The sequence below is a fragment of the Coccinella septempunctata genome, chromosome 1, assembly GCF_907165205.1.
Source record: "Coccinella septempunctata chromosome 1, icCocSept1.1, whole genome shotgun sequence".
Lineage (NCBI taxonomy): Eukaryota > Metazoa > Arthropoda > Insecta > Coleoptera > Coccinellidae > Coccinella > Coccinella septempunctata.
The window spans coordinates 39608939-39634314 of record NC_058189.1 but is presented as its reverse complement, the minus strand read 5'-3'; the positions used below and the strand labels follow the sequence as shown (position 1 = coordinate 39634314).

General features: G+C 37.8%; 1 protein-coding gene across 1 annotated transcript in view; it reads left to right on the top strand.

Moving 5' to 3' along the window:
• Positions 1 to 2763: 2763 nt before the first annotated feature.
• The window catches only part of LOC123322666 (proton-coupled amino acid transporter-like protein CG1139), a 35362-nt gene continuing 12749 nt past the window's right edge, over positions 2764 to 25376 (top strand). Inside the window, exons 1-3 of the mRNA XM_044910644.1 lie at positions 2764 to 2834; positions 9651 to 9798; positions 9856 to 9977. Of these exons, the coding sequence (XP_044766579.1) occupies positions 9676 to 9798; positions 9856 to 9977 (245 nt within the window). The 5' untranslated portion in view covers positions 2764 to 2834; positions 9651 to 9675. The remainder of the gene's footprint in view (positions 2835 to 9650; positions 9799 to 9855; positions 9978 to 25376) is intronic.

The following is a 25376-nucleotide window of genomic DNA, read 5'->3' as shown; positions in this document are numbered from 1 at the left end:
CGCTGTGTTAAGATTACCTTACGAGTAAAATTCGCTTGCCGTTACTTACCGTCCGCCGTTGCTTTTCTGCATTCAAGCATTAGAAGAATATTTTTGAGTTTAGATTTTTTCTTCCTCTTTAATTTCATTAGTCCGGGATAGAATTTTTCTTTTATTGTTCACCATATTGGATGATTGTCCGGAGTGAAGTAGCCAAACAGAAACTCAGGTAAGACGACACTCCGTTCTTTTTTTTTACCATTGGAACTTCAGCCTTCCTTCATCCCTTACTACCCTAGTTTAAGCTCCACTGCTGCTGCAGAAGCATCCCGCTGGCGTGGATACTCAGGGGGCGCGGAAAGCACTTTGGAGTGGCGAAAAACTTCCTCCACCCCTTCCTACCCCGAGTTAAGTTCCACCCCTACTGCTAAAGCACCCCGCTGACGTGGATACTCAGGGGGTGCGGAAGCACTTTGGAGTGGCTAACCCTCTTTCCTCCCCCGTTGTTTCGACGCTCACCTCAGCTGTTATCGAAGAACCCCGCTGGCGTGGATACTCAGGGGGCGAAGAACGCACCTAGGGGTGAGCTGTCGTAAATCTGTGCCGTCTTTCATCCCCTAACCTGGCTGAGGTCCGATACCTGTCCGTTAAGTGTAAGTCTCAGGTTCTGGCTGGCGAACCCGTCCGTAACTGCGTATTGCGCTTGAGATCGGATCCCCTGTTTCATTCCGTCCGTTTTGCCCCGTAAATTCACTAACACTGTCATTTATATCTGATTCCGAGACAAACCTGTTCAAGTATAGAAAGTAGACTGTTTCCGTTCAACCCCTGTATATCGAGTCTTTCACTGTACGGATTTTGTAATGGTGCCATTTGTGTTTCCTTTTTATGAGTCGACAAAAAAAAAGTTGTGTACGTTGATTTTGACTATCATTGGGCGTCGCTAACACCCTAGACACCACGGAACCTTGTCTTCGGCTAGTAGCTACCAGGGTAGGTTTGCTATTCTCCCTTAAAGAATAGCTGGCGCTCGAGTACACCGAGGGAAACCCGTTACAAAGCACTTAGTACAATGTTTTGGCACATATGTGACTTTAGCGCTGCACTCATAGTCAGTGCAACTGATGAGCTTTTTGTAAACACTGAACACATTTATTTGTTTGGAATGGATCGAACTTGATTTCCTAATTCCGTAATGATTAATAATAATATGTCACAATAAACGAAATGTTACCAATTGTTTGAAAGTGTCTACCCTTCTATGAATTGAACTGTAAGAATTGTTGTTTTTGGATGAATCAAAAAGTTCATTCTTTTTTGGAGTTATTTCAATTTGAAGTGAGTGAAATTCGGTGTGGCTATTGATGAAAAAAAAAATTTTAGGAAATTTTTCATTCTCTTTAGGGTTTTGGATATGAAGATTTCAAAAATTTGTGAGCTAAACCTATAGTTGAAGATCACAGTTCTTTAAGGCGATTTTAAGTCAACATTGTCTTGGTTTTTGTTTTGGATTTTCAAAACAATCGTTATTCGGCGGTACTGGAGTTACCTATACTATAATTTTCCGGACCATCGTAACTGAATGATTTTCGATCTGATATAAATCTCATGAGATATATCCTGAATTTTGCAGTTAGGTATTATTGAAATTAAGATTTTTCCTGCAATTGTTAGTCCTCTTCTCACTTTCGAGTCTGTTGGCACTATAAAACTGTTTAATGAAAGTTTACCTGCTGTTCAGTATGAATGCAGATATTTTCAAAAATAATGTCCAAATTCCCCTTCTCGATTAGAATTTGAATGTTGAATATATAAATATTATGAAGAGGAATTAATGTCTATGAATTATGATCAATAAAGAAGTTAACGGCATGCCCGGAGGTGTCCTTTTTCAGAATTCAATAATTGTCTGCATGCCGTAAACTTCTTAATTTATAAAAATATTATATCCTTTTTTCAATAGAGAAAAATCTATATGCCTGATATAAGAAATGGCTAGTTGAAAGTCGTATCTTGTCTAGGGGGCCGATTTCAATAAAAATGGTATAATTCGAAATGACGGTAACATTTAAGGATTTCAAAATTTCATGATAATAGTCCGTAAAATAGAGAAGATATAAGTCATTTTGTGATTATCATATATTTCTGAATTTTCATTATATATCTAGCACAAAAGAAGATATTAAGAATTGAGGGATGTCAGTTTGAAGAACTTGCAGAGGAAGAACTACAAATTTGTTAATGAAGTTTATCTGAATTTCTATCTGGTACAATTTGAAAGATAGTAGTGTGGGGCATCGAAGTTGTCACCACCCTGTATATGAGTTATATTGCAAAATTTTTCTACAAAACAAACACTAAATACCTAAAATACGATTTTTATGCGTTACTTTTTCCTCACTCTGTATAATTCAATAATATATGGTAGTATTCAAGTACCTACTAGTATTCCAATGTAATATGTATATCAGGAATAAAAAAAATAAAAGTGATTATTCGATGAAAATTTAACAGACTGATAAATTCCCCAATGAATTTGTGATGAACAACTTTTCAAACAGTTTTATTGTATCCTAAGTTGCTTGTCTTGTTTCATCTGAAGATATTGAACGAAGAGATTGAGTTGATTCCTTCCTCAACGAATTAATTTTTGTTTTAAATCATTATTATTCTGATTAGCAGACTTCATCGTCGATAAAGTAACCACTAGTTTTCTAAAGGGTAATGAGAGAACTCGTTGAAAATAAATCTGGATCTGTTCATCTCGGAATTTTTTATTACAGGAGTCAGAACCTTAACATCAAAAGTCATGATTATAATCCATATGATCATAGAGAAACCCGAAGGCCTTTATCGTAAGTATTCCTACAAATTTTCAGCAATAGAGGTCATACGATATTTTCATATTTGAGAAAAGCATTTCATTTTCGTTTTATACCTCATCTTAGCCCGGGTGTCCACTGGAAGCGTATTCGAGCGGCTACGCGCTCACGCGAAACGAGCGTGAACGTACAGCAAGCCGCTACAGATCCCAAGTAACGTATTTCAATACAGCGTTGTCCACTGCAGGCGACTTCGAGTGGGCGTATTCAAGCGGCTACAAGCTCGTACGCGCGATCCGCCTTAAATGGGATCTGTAGGGAGTGTAGCACTTTTCCATGGAGGTGCGTGAAATGCTCCGGTAATCACAGCTCCAAGGAGTGTACGCTTACCAGGGAGAACGAGGAGCGAAATGCTTCTTGTGTTCTTTGTGGAGAGCAAGGACATCCAGCCAGCTACAAGGGATGTAGCGAATGGAAATTGGTCACTAAAAAGGCCAAGAGATCGCCAAGATCAAACCAAACCAGCTCGAGGCCAACACAAAATACTCCGAAGCCAGCCCAAAACTCTTCGGAAGTGAAGAAACCCCAGGAAACTGCAACCAAAGCAGTCAAAGAGACGAAGAAACCAGAGAAAAAGACGGAAAAGGCAAAAACCGTCAAAAAAGCCGAAACCAGAAAAGGAATTTCTGGAATCACCGAGGAACTGGATAAGTTCACGAAAAACCTCCTCAGCACAATGATGCAGAATCTGGAGAAAGAGATTGAGAAGAAGATGCAGCAAATTATTAAGAATATTTAATGGCTGATACGACGATAAAGAACAATATCATAATCGTCTCTTGGAACGTCGAAGGATTGAGAGCCCGCAGACCAGAATTCGAAGAACTGATTGAAGAGAAGAGACCGGATGTCATAGCTCTCCAAGAAACAAAACTTAACCCCAACGTTCGGATAGCATTTCCCAATTACGATATCTACAGAAATGATAGACCTAACAGCACAGGTGGCGTTGCTATACTGGCTAGAAGGAATATAGATCACCATTTCGACCAAATATTCAATGGTCAAGAAGTAGAAGCAATATCGATTATTGTGAATACCAATCGAGGACAAGTGAAGATTATTTCGACTTATAAATCACCGGATAAGGACATGCTGGAAGAGGATCTGAAAATGCTACTAGAAGGAAGACACCCGAAAATCATAATTGGTGATCTTAACTGCAAATCGCAGGAATGGAATAGTAGGGTGGAAAATACCAACGGGAGAAGACTGAAGATTTATGCTGAAAAACTTAATGCAGTTGTGATAGGACCTGATATACCGACCTACATACCAAGAGTAAATGGACTACCCGATGTACTGGACATTGTCGTAATGAAAGACATCACTGAAGAAATCAGCATTGATACAATAGAAGACGGAACTTCAGACCACAATCCCATAGAATTCATAGTGGGACATGGCCCAAGAAACGAAGAAGAGACACAAACCAAGGATCGCACAGACTGGGAGAAATATAAGAATTTACTTCAGGAGAAAATCATAAAAGAAGCCTATGAAGAAAGCACCAAGAGAATAAGGAAACCAATTCCGAAACATTCACATGGAGATACGCCAAGGGATATAAAGGAACTTATAAAAAAGAACAGAAGACTCAGGAAAATCTACAGAACAACAAAAAGAGAAGAAGACAAGAAGAAACTGAATAAGCATAGTCAGATATTGAAAAATGCTTTAACAGAACTGCGTAATAACAGATGGCACCAGAGATTAAGGGAACTGAATACAATAGATCACTCAGCTTGGAAAATACAAAAACGCTCACGACGAGAACAGACAGTTATACCTCCACTGCATGGAGCAAAGGGAATAGTATATACGAGACTTGAAAAAGCCGAAGCACTTGCCGACTCAATTGAGAGAGAAGCCAGAATAAATTACAGAAATGATGATGACAATGAAGATCTAGAAGAAGAAGTGGAGGCAAACGAAGAACTGATGATGGAACCACCGGAAACCGAAATCATTCCAAAACCGGCTTCACCAACAGAAATCAAAGAGATAATAATGAAACTGAAAAACCGGAAAGTACCGGGAGAAGATAGGATAACGAATTATATGTTGAAGAAATTGCCTAGAAAAGGAATCGCAGATTTGACGAATATAACAAACGGAGTGATGAGGACCGAATACTACCCAAAGAGATGGAAAACTGCAGAAATGATAGTTTTCAACAAGCCTGGAAAGGAACGGAAATTTCCTCAAAATTATAGACCAATCAGCCTACTATCAACACTAGGAAATGTCTTCGAGAGGGTTATCGCCAGAAGGCTGAATGAGGAAACAGAAATGTTGAAGATAATTCCACCCGAACAATTTGGATTTCGACGAGAACACTCAACTGAACTCCAATTACTACGGCTCATAGAATACGTCACCGAAGGAATGCAGACCAAACAGGCCACAGGATTAGTTCTGATGGATATCGAGAGAGCTTTTGATAGAGTAAGGCACGAAGGCCTAATCTACAAGATGAAAAAAGCAGGATATTCGACCAAGCTATGCAAGATTATAAGGAACTATCTGAGGAATAGAAACTTTTATGTGAAGATAGATGGAGCAACCTCTCAAACCAGACAATTGGAAGCGGGAGTGCCTCAAAGATCGGTACTTGGACCTCTGCTTTACGTAATATACGTTTATGATATCCCGAAGAATGCTAGAAATATGCTCACCTTGTACGCAGATGACACAGGAATAGCGTTCAGACATCGACGCCCAGAGATCATACACCGGAGACAGCAGGAAGCCATAGATGAATTACTCAAATGGTGCATCAAATGGAAAATCCAAATCAATGGAAGAAAGACTCAAGCAATATTACTGCAAAAGAGAAGATTGAGGATGGAAGAAAACCTTGAAGTTGATGGAGAAGAGGTTGAATGGAAAAATGAAGCAACATACCTAGGAGTGACGCTTGACAGAGGACTTGCATGGAAAAACCACATCAAATGTGCAGTTGATAAAACAAAAGCCGCAATGAGTAAACTTTATCCACTCATAGGCAGAAGAAGTCATATGAATAAGAACATCAAGTTGACGATGATTAAAACAATTGCGCGACCACAACTCACATATGGATCGGCGGCATGGGGCTTCGCAGCCAAGACCCAAATCAAGAGAATACAGGCCACTGAGAATAAAGTCCTTAGAATGGCGATGGACGTACCCTGGTTTGTTAGGAACAAACAAATCTACAAGGACTTGGAATGGGAACCAGTTACAGAATTTATGAAGAGAAAGGCGGAAAGGATATTCGACAAAGCCAAACAACATCCAAATGAGGAACTACGAAGATTAGTCGACTACGATCCAACGGAAGAAGCTAGAAGGTCAAGAACCTACCACCGAAGACCGAGAGATCAGTTAAGGATTTAAATGTAACCAAAGAAGAGCTTAACCTATAAAAGCTATAGGCAGCATACAACTATCAACACGACTATGATCGTGTGAGAGTCCAGAAACCATAAGAGTCAACTGGTTAATAGGCAAAATGCCCGGAACCTATGAAGAAGCAGTTAAGGGTTTTTAGTGGGTCTCGAGCTCAGAGAGTGAGAATCCCCACACTGTTCCCCCTCAGCAGAGGGTGTGTTCGTCTGTTTGCAGATTTTCCCCCTGCTACACCAAAAAAAAAGTAGCACGTGCACGCCCGTTGGCTCATTCATTTTAGTCCGGTTATTCCTGCCGCAGACTTGCAATTTTTAGTTTTGCAACTGTTTAGTTGCAGAAGTGAGTACAATGCATTTATATGGGACCGCGCAGACATGCAACTGAAAAGTTGCAGCGATTGCCTTTGTGTGCGCCCTCGAACCGCTTGCAATCAAACTGTTGCGCAACTGAAAAGTTACATGTCTGCGGCAGGCCTTAAATTTAGATTCAATAAGGATTTTGTGCCTATAAAAGATTTCTATTGTTTTAATGGCTTCATCAGTGACCGAATTAAATCATCTTGGGTTTTTTCCTTCAAAGGAATTGAGCATAACTTTTGACGGCCAAGAAATGGGGTGTTTTGTAGTTTTTCAATCATATGTCCTCAAGAAATACGGATATCGACTAATTACTTCGGAGAAGAGCCATAAAGCACTGAATTCTACGTTGAATGAGATCAAGTGTGTACCCCGAATTTGGGACAATATCCAGAATCATTGTGAAATGTTATATTTCATATTGATTTCTCGGAAAAATATTTGAAAGCAGCTTATATACGAGAGAAGTATAAAAACGTATAAAAAAGTTTTAAAACATTAAATTTCACATCGATTGAAAACACGCGTTCATTACACAAATACAAGTTTTTCGCTAATATTTCAAATTTAAAACGTCATAGACCATTTCGTGGACAGTCAACGACGATATCTCTGATATTTGGCTCAACTTTGATATACTCTAATATGGAAACGGGTTGAGGAACGCCGCCTCAATCGAGTATTTAGTGATCTATAATAAAAAAATATTGAGCTTTGTTTATATTCAGTTTTCCAGGGGAGATAAAATCGAAAAAAAAACGAAAACACGCATTTTGGCCACCAAAAAATTAGCTGAGGAGGAAACCTGCTAGAATAGTTTTTCTGGATGAGTCGTTCAAACAATTGAATACTTGGAAGAATCGTTTCTTGTTGTTTTCATCGCATTGTCAGTAAAAATGAAATTCGATTCATTCAGTAGTAGTTGGGAAATATATAAGGTCCGTTCTTCAGTTGACAGTAGGTTGAATTCTCGATTTGATCTTGGCTATAAAAATTGCAGCCATCGCTCTACAACCTCTGTAGCGCCGCGCCGCCTGTTTTGTAGCGGCTACAAACGCTCGTTTCGCGAGAGCGTGTAGCCGCTCGAATACGCTTCCAGTGGACACCCGGGCCTTATATTAGAACATCCCTAGAATAATTTCATAATACTGTGCAAATACAATGTGTGACGAAATATCTAGTACACCCTGTAAGTGTAGAAATTTGTTACTCAATAAATTATTCATAAAATCATCGCATAGATACATATCTAGTTACTCAGAGAACTTTTTTCCTAGCAAGTGTGGAGAGTGGTACTTGTCCGCACATCACAGGATTCAATTCACTCTACGTATGTTCAGTTAGCCCAGCACTTTTTCATTTTCGAAAGATAATTTTAGTGCTGAATTGTGCTAGGTTTGTGCTGCTTTTTGCCCTGGAAATTTTTTTTATTCCATTTATTTCAATATATTTCACAAAATGTTTAAGATGAACCACTTTTCGAAAAAATGGGTTTTGACAGCTACTACATTGTGTTATACTGTACAGGGCATCCCAAATTGCTCGATTTTAGCTGTTTCAGGTAATTCCGGAATAAAAACGAGAAAACGCTGAAAGGAGTCCCTGGTTCGATTTTCGTGAAAAGTCCATTAGTGGAAACCGTTTCATGATATCTTCATTTGTCTTGAAGATATAATCAAATTTTGATATTTTGTCGATTTCGAAAAATGTGCCGAAACTTCGAAAATATGGAAACGATAAAAAATTTCTACATGCCTTTTTTCGCTGGGAATACGATATTCCAATTTTTTTATCTCTTGTACTAAGGGTGAAAAAAAGTGCCCTCCTTATTTTAAATACAGATGTATCTTTTGTTTGATTTCCTGTTATCCTGTTATACAGAAAAAAAAGCAACAGATATATATGTTACGGCTAAAGATAGGTGTGAACATAAACTTAAGATTAGCCGGCTAAACTCAGGTTCAGCTTTGGGTATTTGCTAATGTTAGTTTCTTCTATCTTTAGCCGGCTAAACTTAAGTGTAACCATATCCCATCGGCTTAAAATGTAGAGGGCTTGAGGGGCGCAAATTTTCGGCAATTAGAAGAATGTAAAGAAATATTAATACGAGTATAATCGATCTATCAATGCAATGCATTTTTTGTATGAATTTCACATATTTTAATAGCAGAAAAGCATTCTGTCAAGCAGTTGAGAAATTGGAGAATGAACATATATTTTTTTCAACTGTGTCTCAACGAATTCTTATTGACGAATCTAAAAATCTAAACGCTTGATGACAAAATTCGAGACATGCTATTTTGAGTGTAAGGGAAAACTATAGTGTTAGCATTGAGTATTAAAGAGTGGGTTTAACACTCAATGGTGTTAGTGATTATTTTTCATCTTGTTATTATTCAAAATTTGAGGGGAATTGAATGAGCAAAAGGAGAGAATGAAAACAAGAATGATGCCGCGAACTTCTTCATCAAAATAGCAAAAGTCAAATTCTAGAAAAATATAAGTAGAAGTACCCAATCTTGTTTGTAGTTAACCGGACAATTTGGCTGATAAGCTTAACGATGAATGCACTTTTGTATCCCCCGGTATGATTCATCAAGGGTGGCGACAGGCCTTATTTTAGAACCCGTATGTTCAATAACTCGGGAAGAAATTTTTAACAAAATCAGCTAGAAAAAGTGTTTTCAACTAATGGTTCTGTTTATAGTTCTTTTTTGCGAAAGAATTAGTTGGAAAGAAATTGCAACGTTAGAAACTATAGGTCCTATTTCCTAATTTTTCCATAAACCGAATTATTGAATGGTAGAGAAAATATTATTTTGTTTACAGAAAAAATTTTCCATGTCTATAATATCTCATTTCCTTGTGGGGTCATATTATGGTTTTTCACAAACCCTTTTCCCTCACGCATTTCAAGTCGCAAAGTGTTACTTTCTCGCACGCAAATGTTAAAGAGTAAATTAAATTTTGTGATTTTCTATGCACCGAACGCTAACGATGAGATAACTGTCGTGTGTCTTATAATTAATTCGAATTCAAGAAACTTAGCTGCACTCATTCTTCTCATGAAAGGGGCCATTGGAATGGGAATAGTATCAGCATCCCTTATCTATAAAGAAGGATACTTGACTGGAATCATATACACGTGTGTCATAGGAGTATTGATTACACATTGCTTGCACATACTGGTGAGAAATAGTGACAATTTTCCGCAAGAAAGAACTCAACTATTTTTCCGTTTACAGTTTCGCTCACAATATAGGCTATGTAGACGTCTGAAAGTTCCGGTATTGTCTTATTCGGAATCAATGAAGAAAGCATTGGAGACTGGTCCACGACGCTTGAGAGTGCTTCATAGATATGCCCCGTAAGTACCAATGCAGACACATAAATGTCATTATTTGCATATAAATGTACACCCGAACAGAAATTATGTTTTGAATATCCCGATAACAGGAAGCAATTCGGATAGGGATGGCTCAGTAGTATGTACCTACGTGACGGAAAACATGATCTGCTGAAATGTGCAGATTAGAACGTTCCAGTTGTCTTGAAAACTAAAAACAAATCCAGAAAATATCGGCCTTTTCAAATATTCGTTTTCATTGGATCTTAATTCGTCATCATCAGTGAGGATGAGGAATGGAATGGGATAGAAAAAAAATTTTTCTTCAACCGTCCGGGATGTACCCACTTCCCGGACTCTTTTTTTTTTAAAGTAGTATTTTTCGGCCTAGTCCGAGAAAAATCACGTCGTTGTTGTTATTGTGAATATGAAAATCTTGGTAAAAATGATTTTGATTTTGATGAATGCTGTGTTGATCATTACCGTAGCAACGAAATAACGGCTGACAGTTCATATGAAATCAGTTGTCAAAAGTTTGCATGTTTTTTTATTTCGATTCGCAATAAAATATGGAAAGCAGCAGCGATTTTTTATTCTACACGGTTGCTAAAAGAATATTGTACTCGGAAATAGTTTTTTTCTACAAGCGTGCGCGTTCAACTTTTTTTCCTCACGCATCTCAAGTTGCAAAGAGTTACTTTCCCAAAATGTGCGGGAAAAACGCCTGCAAATGCGCGCGGGAATGGATTAGCAGGGGTTTTTCCCGCACGCAAATATAATAGAGTAAATTAAATTCTATCATATCTCTATGCACCGAAAGCCAACGATGACGTATCTATGGTAACGACATGCAGAATTACGCCTGTCATCATAAATGAATTAATCAAATAAATTTTTATTTGTTTCGTAAAACGAATATATTCGTATATTTCAAGGGCTTGTAGAAAAAATATTGTTCCTAACTCTTGCGGAAAATGTCTTGCCCGCACTTGATAGGAAAATAACTATTTCGTTCACGTTCATCTGTATAATATTATATATATATATGATTTCATTCAACAAAACTTTTACTATTCAATCGAATATGATCAGAGCAGGAATATTATGAGTTAAATGAGAAGAGCAAGAATATTATAATTAATGTAAATAACGTTTGTCTTGCAAATTGCAAAATTCATCAATGAATACAACATTTACAGAGACAGACAGCTAGTAAGCACGATTAGAATATCCATCAGAAAAATAGAAAACATTGATAAATTACGAGAGGTACAAAATGAGAGTACTAATGAGGGAAACCACTAATCGTTGATCCGAGAAAAGCAGAAGACTTGAGAACTAACATGTATATCGAGCACGTTGAATGAATATGAGAATATATAAAAAAGTGTAATGAGTAGATCATACCAATTGAGCAGATTATCACGATTATCAGAGCAGACCTTTCAGGGTGGAACCAGGACGAGAGATTGTCAATCACTATCATGGCTAACCACTTTATCACTGACCGTTAAATCATATTTGGGAAGTTCATATTGTCTTCTGGAGGAAAACTATTAATTCCAGGTTCCACCCTGGAGAACATAAGGATTCACTCATCTGAAACTACACAACAGTAAGCAGTTATATGTAAATGAGAGGTTACCATCAGAGCTGACTGAGAAATGAAATAAACTGATTCAAATAAAAGAGATGATCATGGGAAAACAATTACTCAGTATTCATTATCAATGAGAAAGACAAATATATGTAATATAATATGTAAATATAATGAAATATATATTTCTGAGCACGTAAATGAATGATTTGACTCGATTTAACATATTAATTAAGCAGTACTAGTCAGGATTATGAATCTGTTCGAAGATTCTGAAATAATTCAAACGTGGGCACATTTCATACATAATGAAAAGAACATGAAAATGGTCAAATTAACAATTTTGGGAAGACTACGAGTACATAACTTTTTGAGTTAGACAAATTAGCACCAGAATTGACTGCGAAGACTTAGAGAAAATTACTTTATGGGGCGAATAGTTAAAAGAAGATTTACAACAATCTAGTGAGTAGAATGATTAGTTGATTCAACAAAGTGAACAAAGAGAATGACGATGGCTTTAGCGAAAACGAGATAATCTGACATCTTCTAGATAGGAAACTGCGTCATCGTTAGTGTCAAGTAACTTGTCTGAGGCACCATAGAGTTGAACTTCATTGGTGTGGACAAGATCAAGATCGGAGGGGGCTTAATTTTTAACATTTAGTGATTTATTGGATTTTTTTTTTTGGTGTAGCAGGGGGAAAATCTGCAAAACAGACGAACACACCCTCTGCTGAGGGGGAACAGTGTGGGGATTCTCACTCTCTGAGCTCGAGACCCACTAAAAACCCTTAACTGCTTCTTCATAGGTTCCGGGCATTTTGCCTATTAACCAGTTGACTCTTATGGTTTCTGGACTCTCACACGATCATAGTCGTGTTGATAGTTGTATGCTGCTTATAGCCTTTATAGGTTAAGCTCTTCTTTGGTTACATTTAAATCCTTAACTGATCTCTCGGTCTTCGGTGGTAGGTTCTTGACCTTCTAGCTTCTTCCGTTGGATCGTAGTCGACTAATCTTCGTAGTTCCTCATTTGGATGTTGTTTGGCTTTGTCGAATATCCTTTCCGCCTTTCTCTTCATACATTCTGTAACTGGTTCCCATTCCAAGTCCTTGTAGATTTGTTTGTTCCTAACAAACCAGGGTACGTCCATCGCCATTCTAAGGACTTTATTCTCAGTGGCCTGTATTCTCTTGATGTGGGTCTTGGCTGCGAAGCCCCATGCCGCCGATCCATATTCATATGACTTCTTCTGCCTATGAGTGGATAAAGTTTACTCATTGCGGCTTTTGTTTTATCAACAGCACATTTGATGTGGTTTTTCCGTGTAAGTCCTCTGTCAAGCGTCACTCCTAGGTATGTTGCTTCATTTTTCCATTCAACCTCTTCTCCATCAACTTCAAGGTTTTCTTCCATCCTCAATCTTCTCTTTTGCAGTAATATTGCTTGAGTCTTTCTTCCATTGATTTGGATTTTCCATTTGATGCACCATTTGAGTAATTCATCTATGGCTTCCTGCAGTCTCCGGTGTATGATCTCTGGGCGTCGATGTCTGAACGCTATTCCTGTATCGTCTGCGTACAAGGTGAGCATATTTCTAGCATTCTTCGGGATATCATAAACGTATATTACATAAAGCAGAGGTCCAAGTACCGATCCTTGAGGCACTCCCGCTTCCAATTGTCTGGTTTGAGAGGTTGCTCCATCTATCTTCACATAAAAGTTTCTATTCCTCAGATAGTTCCTTATAATCTTGCATAGCTTGGTCGAATATCCTGCTTTTTTCATCTTGTAGATTAGGCCTTCGTGCCATACTCTATCAAAAGCTCTCTCGATATCCATCAGAACTAATCCTGTGGCCTGTTTGGTCTGAATTCCTTCGGTGACGTTTTCTATGAGCCGTAGTAATTGGAGTTCAGTCGAGTGTTCTCGTCGAAATCCAAATTGTTCGGGTGGAATTATCTTCAACATTTCTGTTTCCTCATTCAGCCTTTTGGCGATAACCCTCTCGACGACTTTTCCTAGTGCTGATAGTAGGCTGATTGGTCTATAATTTTGGGGAAATTTCCGTTCTTTTCCAGGCTTGTTGAAAACTATCATTTCTGCAGTTTTCCATTTCTTTGGGTAGTATTCGGTCCTCATCACTCCGTTTGTTATATTCGTCAAGGCTGCTATTCCTTTTCTAGGCAATTTCTTCAACATATAATTCGTTATCCTATCTTCTCCCGGTGCTTTCCGGTTTTTCAGTTTCATTATGATCTCTTTGATTTCTGTTGGTGAAGCCGGTTTTGGAATGATTTCGGTTTCCGGTGGTTCCATCATCAGTTCTTCGTTTGCCTCCACTTCTTCTTCTAGATCTTCATTGTCATCATCATTTCTGTAATTTATTCTGGCTTCTCTCTCAATTGAGTCGGCAAGTACTTCGGCTTTTTCAAGTCTCGTATACAGGGTGTCCGGGGAGTAACTGTACATACTCATACCAGAGATAGAGTTGGACTAGCCGATTACGGATTGACTATAAAAAATTAATTTCTGGATTTCCCTAGAAAGCTACAGGGTGATTTTCCAACTTCATGGAAATACTTAGACCATCATAAAATCCAAACTTATTGACGGATATTATTGAAACTCAGGAGGTTCTTGACACATGCTAAGGTTGAGTCAGAAAGATATCAATTATTCCATTATTCCAGGGCCGGACTCATTAATCTCCATTTAAAATATTCAGGGTAAAGAAAACACTTCGTATTTCGAATTACAAATAATTGATTAGCTTTTTAGAAAGAAGCTAAATTATGCTTCAATTTTTGATACCGCTCAAAGTTGTCACATCAACAATTATTTTGTTATGAATTTTTTAATTTGGATAAAGTTCGAAAATTGCAATTTACCTGAACAGGACATAGTCATCTTGTGCAGGTCGAAAATAAATAATAAATTTTCTAAAAAAAGTCACTGAAGGTGAAGAAGACTATAATAATTCGTTGATATACTGGGTGGCCACCCCAGACGCGGATTTCACTTTGAGGGAGTAAATGAAGGTATTTTGAAAAAAAAATGGTGATGTGTATAGGGTATACAGAAGCATATTTCAGAATTCGAAAGGCTGTATCCAATTTGAAAATTCGGCAAGAGAAATGTATACAAGCTGATGGTTTTTATTTCGAACCACTTTTGAAATATCGTTGACTCAGCAATTCATTCGTTCCTATTTTTATTTTTATTAGGTACTCCTTACTGTATTTTAGTTTTTTTTATTTGTTATTGTTTCGTTATTGAAGTGCTTATTAAAGCTCTGAACTTTTTTGTTAATTTTCTACTAATGCATTCGCATTTTATATTCAAACATGAGATTTTCAATTCTCTTCATGGTGAAAAATTCAAATTTTCGAACTTTATCCAAATTCAAAAATTCATAAAAGAATAATTCTTGATGTGACAACTTTGAGTGATACCGAGAATTGAAGAATAATTTAGCTTCTTCCTAAAAAACGAATCAATTATTTGTAATTTGAAATACAAAGTGATTTTTTGCCCGGAATACTTTAAATGAATATTAATGAGTCCGGCCCTGGAATAATGAAATAATTGATATCTTTCTGACTTGACCTTAGCATGTGTCAATAACCTCCCAAGTTTCAATAATATCCGTCAATAAGTTTGGATTTTATGATGATCTAAGTATTTCCATGAAGTTGGAAAATCACCCTGTAGCTTTCTAGGGAAATCCAGAAATTAATTTTTTATAGTCAATCCGTAACCAGCTAGTCCAACTCTATCTCTGGTAAGAGTATGTACAGTTATTCCCCGGACACCCTGTGTACAATTTCAAGTAATAAAGACTATTTCTTTTATAAGCAGAACGTTTATTCTTCGAAGCTCTACAATTTTACTGCTCTAGACAAAATCTTGTCAACTCTCTTCTTTTTTTTATTGTATCTATAGCAACTGAACCCTTGATACTACGATCTTGCATTAGAAAACGGAACATTCTCCCACCTTGCTATTTTATAAACTTTCATGAAATAGCAACATTCGTTTGAACAATTAAAAACTACAAATGACAAAGTTAACCCGAACATTTTTTGACTGTTTGACAACCTTTTCGAGTTCTGAATATTCGACTCAAAATGTTATCTGCTCTTTCTGATACCTGAGTTTCATGCTCTTTATCTTTGATGTTGGATATTTCTGTTTCTTCCTCATACGAGTCTAATTCTAATGGAAAAATTCTTTGAACTGACCGAAGAATTTCTCCTGCACTTGTACGTAAACGTACCAATCTTACCGAACCATCCTTACCAGGAAATAATTCCGTAACACAAGCTAATGGCCAATCTCCTCTTTTGGAATTATCATTTCCAACCAATACAACCTCCCCAACTTTCAACTGTCTCACGGATTGTGTTTTGAAACGATGTTTCAATTGACCAAGATACTCAATTCGAAACCTTTTCCTCAGTTGTTCACCTAACTTTTGCCTGTATTTTGCACGTCTGGTCAATTTACTACACTCGACAACATCGCAATCGTTAACACCAATTTCCTTTATATCTTGAATGAACATAGCTGGAGTCAAAGGACATAAATCGTCAACAGAATCAGACAAAAAAGTTATAGGTCTACTATTAATTACTGCTTCACAATCACACAATACTGTAAACATTTCTTCGAAGTTCAAAGAAGCCTTTCCTAGAGTTCTACGTAATAAATTTTTCAATATACGAATCAACCTTTCCCAAAATCCACCCCACCAAGGAGCAGCTGGAGGATTAAACTTCCATATGATCCTCTCCAAAGAACAAAATTTTGTCACAATGGACCAATCCAAACTCTTGAACATATTATAAGCTCCTACAAAATTAGTCCCATTGTCAGAATAAATAATTTTTGGACGACCCCTTCTAGCAATAAAACGACGAAGAGATTGTATGAATATTTCGGTCGAAAGAGATGTTAACAATTCCAGGTGAATTGCTCGATATACGGCACAGGTGAAAACAGCAATCCAAGCTTTCCGGCCGTCTCTCAAATGGACAGATCCAGTTAGATCAATTCCGATCACCTCAAAAACCGAAACATCCCTAACACGATCTTCAGGTAGTGCACTAGGTAGTGTTTCCAATCTTTTACTCATAAACCTTTTACATATCACACATTTGGAAATAACCGATCTCACCGTTTTACGTCCACCAATAATCCAATATTTTTCTCTCAGCCGACACAACAATCCTTGAACACCTACGTGGCAAGCTCTTTCATGTTCTTCGCGTATCAATCTCACTACTAAGGGATGCTTGGGAAGAACAATTGGATACCGAAAGTCAAAACTATCTTCAAGATTTACCAACTTAGTTCTTATTCTCAAAACACCCGATTCATCCTTAAAAGGAAACAAACTCTTTATAGCATCATTCAAAGTACTAAATGAATCATGCTGAATCAATCTAAAAATAACCAATTCTGCATCATTTATCTCTTCAACTGATAAAAATCCACAATGTTTATCGTTAGGGTACCTACAATTATGAAGGAATCTTCTAATCCACCCCAACATGTAGACTGTTTTGTGGAATACTGAAAAATATTTATAATACCAGTCATCAGTATTGCTATTAACAACGCAAGAAATGGTAAACTTTTTCTTCTCTCGTGCTACTAACTCCTCGTCATAGCAGAAACTATCTGTTGGCCAATAACTTGCTGAATACCTCAACCATTCAGGTCCCTCCCACCATGCAGAATCTAACAATTTTTTAGCTGTGCATCCTCTGGAAGGTAAATCAGCAGGATTCATAGACCCTGGAACAAATCTCCATTGTTCCTTTGAAGAAACTTTCAAAATTTCATCGACTCTGTTACGAACAAATATAGCCCACTGTTGGTCTTGTCTAATCCAACCTAATACTGTAGAAGAATCTGTCCAAAAATAATATTCAGCATCATGGAAAACATTCGATTCATATAAATTTCTAACTAGACGCGATCCAATCGTCGCCGCAATGAGTTCTAAACGCGGTATAGACATCTTTTTCAAAGGAGCAACTTTGGACTTAGCTTGAAGCAACTGAACAACAACGCCCGATTCCGTCTGAATTCGCAAGAAGGAAACAGCAGCATAAGAAGATTGAGATGCATCACAAAATATATGAATTTCTAGTTTCAACCATCTGCTATTCTTGTAAGCTGAAAAGTATCGAGGGATTCTTATTGAAGACAAATATGACATTCCTTCGAACCACTTCAGAAATTCACTCTTGATTGATCCATCCAACTCATCATCCCAACCAATTTTCTCTTTCCATGTGAGCTGTAACAACAATTTGGGGTAAACAGTTACGGGACAAGTAAAACCAATAGGGTCAAATACTCTATGTGCTATCGATAAAATAGTTCTTTTAGTTATTTTCTCAAACTTCAGATTGCCCCAGTTACTGGAATTTATGGCTAATGTATCTTCCTCTCTATCCCATAGTAAACCAAGTACATTAGTAATACTGTCGATTCTATCAGATGGGTAAAAAGAACTATTATGCTCCCACCCTCGCAAATCAAATTTAGCTTTACTCATTATATCTTTAGCTCTCGAAATGAAATTCAAAAGTTCCTCCTCACTATCTACACTGGTTACACAGTTATCAACGTAGAAACTATTCATGAGCTTTTCTATAACATAACATGAAAAGGAACACTTGTCTCTCAAAGAAATCTCCAATTCTTTCTGTAAATGGTATTGAATTACAGCACCTAAAAGAAATGGGCTACTTATTACTCCAAACACTACTCGACGATGCCTGAACACACATAAGTTACCATCAGGTTCCTTCCACAAAAATCTTAAATAATCCCGTTCAGACTCACTCAAACCTATCTGAAGGAATGCCTTTTTAATATCAGCAACAACACCGTATTTTCTAAATCTGAATCGGAATAAAATTGAAGGAATCTGCTCAATTAAATTCATGCCCTTTTCCAAACAACTATTCAAAGAAGGACTGTGTTTCTCATGCGCAGATGCATCAAAAACTGGTCGAACTGGAGTAGTACTATTCATCTTCAATACTGGCCTGTGAGGTAAATAATGACCACTAATACCAGTCTCCCCGTGGAAAACTTTTTCAATGATACCTTCAGACAACCAATCTTTGAACACATCTTCATACTTTGAGTAATACCCATCTTTCATCAGCTTACTAATTGTAAAATTGAGTCTACGAACAGCCAATTTGTAATTTGATGGAAGCGGTGGATGTCCTTCGATCCAAGGAAGATGAACAACATATCTACCATCAGATTCAACTGCTACAGTTTCTTTAAAATGCCTCAATGCTGCTTGCTCCATCTCTTCTCTAGATTTTGATTCAACTGGATCCCTAATACCTAAAATATCCAAATCCCATAAATCCTTGATTTTCAAATCATCTACAAGCATTGAAGTACTATACATAACATTACCAGTTGAAGTTTGATCGAAATTTGAAACATTATTTTTTCCCATCAGAGTCCAACCCAAAAACGTTTCAATTGCTGTAATTCCTGAAGGTAACTGAATAATTTTACCTGTCAATAATTTACCAGCAACATCTGCCCCTATTAAAATTTCTACTTCGAGTGCCTCATCGTCCCTTATGATCACATCATTATTCAATAAATTTTCTACTAGAGAACTTTGACACACGGAACCGATTCTACCACAAATTCTCTCCTGGTCTAAAGTAAGGAAATTGCAAAAATATTTTCTATCCAAATCGCACAAAAATATTCGATATGAATTGTGACTGCTTTCACCTGTATTCAAACCCCCAAATAAACAGTGAATAATTGTTTCCTCACACTGAACTGGTAATCCTAATTCTTTCGCTGTACGTTTCAAGACATAAGATCTTTGAGAACCTGTATCAATTAAAACTCTGCCTCGGCGTTCAAACCCATTACTTCCTCTGAGAATAACTACGAGTGTTTGTAAAAAAACTCTCGTTGTTCGAGTGAGACTAGTCAATGAATTTTCTTTACAAGCACTAGACTCGTTCGTTGGAAGTTTTGAATTAACGTCTGTCATTGGACACATCACCAAGTAATGCCTTTTTCGACATTTTTCACATCTCATGTGAACTTTACATTTCTTGGCGGTATGACCACGTCTGAGACATATGAAACAGTATCCCTTTTTTAAAATGAGCTGTTTTTTATCAGAAAGAGAAATACCTTGTGAATTCGAACATTCAAAACTCTTATGCTCTGAACGTCCGCAAAAAATACAAGAAACAACTTCGTTATTTGTGGTCACGAGTTCAGAAGCTGTATATGGAGTTGCTTTGTTGTTTTCTGTCGTCATCATCTTCTTCTGTTCCTTCGCCCTGGCAGATCCTACTCCTGACTTCGCCATTGAAACTTTCTCTTCATTCTCAACTTCATTCCTTATAAAATCCATAAGTTTCTTCACTTTGTCTTGAGATTTCGCTGCCGCTGTATCTGCCGAATACGAACGCTGCCATATCCGCAAGAGCTCCTCAGGAAGACAGGATTCTACCAATGGAAATAACATGGCTGAACATTTATCTGATGTGATTCCCAGTGATTCAAGAGCTCTCAACTGACATTCCAACTTGTCATATAACATTGACAGGGACTTTGTGTTTGATGTTAGTAATCCTATCAAATCTCTTATATATAATTCAATAAGGAGTTCTTCTCTTCCGAACCGGGACTTCAGAGCCTCAATTGCCTTAGGATAATTCTCGAAGGTGGGTGGAAAACTCTCCACGACAGTTCTTGCTCTTGACTTAGGTATTGTCGATAGAATTAGGTACTGAAATTTCTCCTCATTGTCCATGGTGGGATCTTCATCTAGTTTCTTAAATAATCCCCAAAAATGCAGCCAATCTCGAATATCTCCACCAAACTTTTTCAACTCTATCTGTGGAAGCTTAAATTTTCTTTGGAGCGTACCAACTTCGCCTTCTGAGGAAGATATTTCGCGAACCTTTTCTGTGGAAGATGAAAATCTTTCTTTTATAACATTGAATTTCAATGAATATTCTTCCACACTATCACAGTCTGTTTCAATATCGGTGTCACTCATATTTTCTTCTATCATGAAGTTAAACACCTCCTTGTCTAAGGTCCTGATCTCTTCATATTTACTCTCCAGAACTTGAAAAGCCGCTTTAACTTCATCACTATTAAAATTCCCATTGGAAATCCGGCTTTCAATATTATTGTAGATCTTTGTGAAAATTCTTCGGTGTACTGTTCTTGCTTTCTTTGCCTTATCCATAATTCTTACTTGAATGTGTGTCTTGAATGTGTCCTGTCACGGTCGCCAAAAATGTACAATTTCAAGTAATAAAGACTATTTCTTTTATAAGCAGAACGTTTATTCTTCGAAGCTCTACAATTTTACTGCTCTAGACAAAATCTTGTCAACTCTCTTCTTTTTTTTATTGTATCTATAGCAACTGAACCCTTGATACTACGATCTTGCATTAGAAAACGGAACACCCTGTATACCATTCCGTTTGCTCCATGCAGTGGAGGTATAACTATCTGTTCTCGTCGTAAGCGTTTTTGTATTTTCCAAGCCGAGTGATCTATTGTATTCAGTTCCCTTAATCTCTGGTGCCATCTGTTATTACGCAGTTCTGTTAAAGCATTTTTCAATATCTGACTATGCTTATTCAGTTTCTTCTTGTCTTCTTCTCTTTTTGTTATTCTGTAGATTTTTCTGAGTCTTCTGTTCTTTTTCATAAGTTCCTTTATATCCCTTGGCGTATCTCCATGTGAATGTTTCGGAATTGGTTTCCTTATTCTCTTGGTGCTTTCTTCATAGGCTTCTTTTATTTGATTTTCCAATTTTTCAACTGCTTCATCTAATTCATCCCGGGTGTTTATTTGGGGAATTTCCGTGATTTTCTCCTGAAGTAAATTCTTATATTTCTCCCAGTCTGTGCGATCCTTGGTTTGTGTCTCTTCTTCGTTTCTTGGGCCATGTCCCTCTATGAATTCTATGGGATTGTGGTCTGAAGTTTCGTCTTCTATTGTATCAATGCTGATTTCTTCAGTGATGTCTTTCATTACGACAATGTCCAGTACATCGGGTAGTCCATTTACTCTTGGTATGTAGGTCGGTATATCAGGTCCTATCACAACTGCATTAAGTTTTTCAGCATAAATCTTCAGTCTTCTCCCTTTGGTATTTTCCACCCTTCTGCTCCATTCCTGCGATTTGCAGTTAAGATCACCAATTATAATTTTCGGGTGTCTTCCTTCTAGTAGCATTTTTAGATCCTCTTCCAGCATGTCCTTATCCGGTGATTTATAAGTCGAAATAATCTTCACTTGTCCTCGATTGGTATTCACAATAATCGATATTGCTTCTACTTCTTGACCATTGAATATTTGATCGAAATGGTGATCCATATTCCTTCTAGCCAGTATAGCAACGTCACCTGTGCTGTTAGGTCTATCATTTCTGTAGATATCGTAATTGGGAAATGCTATCCGAACGTTGGGGTTAAGTCTTGTTTCTTGGAGAGCTATAACATCCGGTCTCTTCTCTTCAATCAGTTCTTCGAATTCTGGTCTGCGGGCTCTCAATCCTTCGACGTTCCAAGAGACGATTATGAGATTGTTCTTTATCGTCGTATCAGCCATTAAATATTCTTAATAATTTGATTCTGCATCATCGTGCTGAGGAGGTTTTTCGTGAACTTATCCAGTTCCTCAGTGATTCCAGAAATTCCATTTCTGGTTTCGGCTTTTTTGACGGTTTTTGCCTTTTCCGTCTTTTTCTCTGGTTTCTTCGTCTCTTTGTCTGCTTTGGTTGCAGTTTCCTGGGGTTTCTTCACTTCCGAAGAGTTTTGGGCTGGCTTCGCAGTATTTTGTGTTGGCCTCGAGCTGGTTTGGTTTGATCTTGGCGATCTCTTGGCCTTTTTAGTGACCAATTTCCATTCGCTACATCCCTTGTAGCTGGCTGGATGTCCTTGATCTCCACAGCGAACACAAGAAGCATTTCGCTCCTCGTTCTCCCTAGTAAGCGTACACTCCTTGGAGCTGTGGTTACCGGAGCATTTCACGCACCTCCATGGAAAAGTGCACTTACTTTGGGCATGTCCATATCTCTGACAGCGATAACATTGTCCAGGCCCGGTCGTCCTTCTCTTAGGTTCAACAACACAGTTCATGTTGTAGAGCCTTCTCACATCGAAGATACTCTTATTCTGGGTCTTAACCAGCAATAAGGGCATCGGCTTTTTTGTTATATTTGAGGTCATCCTTATGACCTCAGCATCGACGATCCCTTGATCCTTGAGGTCGTCAAGGATCGTCGGGATATCTGCATCCAGCGGTAGGTATCTCACTACCGCGTAGATTTTCTTTTCTTCCTCCCGTTGAAGAGTGTAAAACTCCCTATTTATTTTATGAAGGCAGTCCGTCATCCTTCTATGATCATCGGCGGTTTGTGGGACGATTCTTATACCGTCTTTTACTGTCGTCGCTCTTTGGTATTTAATACCGTTCCGTATCAAGGCGTTTGATATTGAGGTCCATTCGGACGTACCTCTCAGGGTGACTGGGGGGATTTTTGCTTTCCTCTCCTCCACTGGAGTGGTTTTCTGTTGGGCTGGGGTTTCCAAGACTCTTTTTTTGTTCGAGTCTTCATTGGACGAGGAGCTATCCTTTCTCACTCTTTTGGCGGGTGGGGAAATTTTGTTTTGATGGGTTTTGACCACCTCCATCTTCTGTTTTTGAACCGGTAGGGTCACTTCTTGAACATTCTTTAAAACAATGTTCTTTTTGATTGCTTTGGAGTCCTTATTTCCCTCCTGCAACTCGAGCCTCTCCCTGAGATTTTTAATCTCAGCAACTAAGCTAGATACGCATCTATCTAGCTCATTCACCCTCGCTTTCAAACTTGCGTTCTCCTCTCTCAAAATATCGTGCTCGGACACGACATTAGCGATTCCTAGCGCGTCTTCTTCCATTACGGAATCGCAGTCCGAATGGACAGACATTTTAAAATCTAATTAACAATTACTTTGCTACTCAAAGCAATTTGAAATAAAATTTTTCAAGACAAAAAAGAAAAATATATCTCATGCATAAAAACAAAACGACTCATGGACTCATCAAAAATTCCCTACGCTATGAGAAAATCAGGAAAAAGATACGAAAAATAAGCTCACCTGATGCTTTCTGCAGAACCAACGATCTGGACCGATCTGGACTCTGAAGATGAACACCAACTTCGAAAATTTTAACGAATTAAAATTTCGATAACACACACACGTATAAAACCTACACAAACTTCACAGACGGAATCAAAAATTCCGTAGCTTCGCTAGTGTAAACTTTCACTTCGACTTTCTCTTCCGCTTTCTGTTTTATAGCACTCGGAGCACTGTAGCACGTCTTCTATTGTCAAGCGAATGACACTGACGAGCACGAAGCACATTTACAACTGATTTATTGGAGAGAGTAAGTCCTCGCGCTAAAGCCTTCCTCAGCTCAATGCCGTTCCACTCATCGCTCCACCCTGATAGTCTAAGATCCCACTGTAGAATTACTACGTTCATTACGTACAGAGACAAACACACATTTTCACATACGTTTATAGATAGGAGAATACACTGATAACACCGCAGCCTGTCAAAAGTGGCGGCAAGTAATTTCAATTAAATTAATGTTAATCAATATTCACTCCGTTTTGAAATAAAATATCATCCACATCATAGCAATGCATGTAAAGAATACTAAAATCCATAGCTGCCGTTGCACACTCGGCCGCAACTACCTCGCAGCCAGGTGTAAGCAGGTATTTCTACGTTCATGACGTACACGGATGTTTTTGATATCAAATTAAAGCTAATTTTTTTTCGAATAGGATGATGTATGGCCGCCTAGGTCTGCCATCTGTTAAAATAGCGAGATATCCGAAATAAAGTAAGAGAGAGTTGACTCATTTCGCACCATCGGGTTCTTACCCGATGTTCCGAATTATATCTACTGATATTATGGAATCTTTCACACATGTTCCGGTTTAGTTTCGCACTGGAAAACAACCAGATTGCACTTTCGGCGGCGCTTATCGCCACGAGATTCGAGAGCTTGATGTGCCCACCGTACGGATAAACCCCGATGAATAATTTTCCATTCGGTTGTTTTCCGGTAAAAATCCGACGGTAAAAACCCGTGGTGTGAAAGGAATCTTAGGGTTCTCAACAGTGCATCTGAATTATTCGTATATTATGGTGCCCTGAAACCAACATGGTTTCTGGGAAGTTCAAATCCTATACAAGTAGAAAATGTATTATGTAATTGAGCTAACACATTTTCAGATGATGAAAAAAACTCTGATTGCGACGACGATAGTGACAACTGCAATTGTGAAAGCAGCGAGGAATCGGACTTGGACTAGAAAATGTAATACACTGATACAAAATATAACTTTATTCAAGAGACTGATTTTGAAGAAACACGAAAAGAATTTCTTTAGATTTAATTACATTTGTACTTGATGAATAAATTATTTTTTATTATAAAATAAATCTCTTAATACTTTAAGTTTGTTTCATAATATTCATTACGTAATTATAATTTTGTAAATGTTAAGTCGGCTGGCATCCACCATCCTCATCTAACAAGTGGCGTTGCGCGCCATCTCTTTCGCTTTATTTCAGATATCTCGCTATTTTAACAGATGGCAGACCTAACTTGCGGCCATTTTTTCACAGGCAGCCATACATCATCCTATTCGAAAAAAAATTAGCTTTAATTTGATATCAAAAACATCCGTGTACGTCATGAACGTAGAAATACA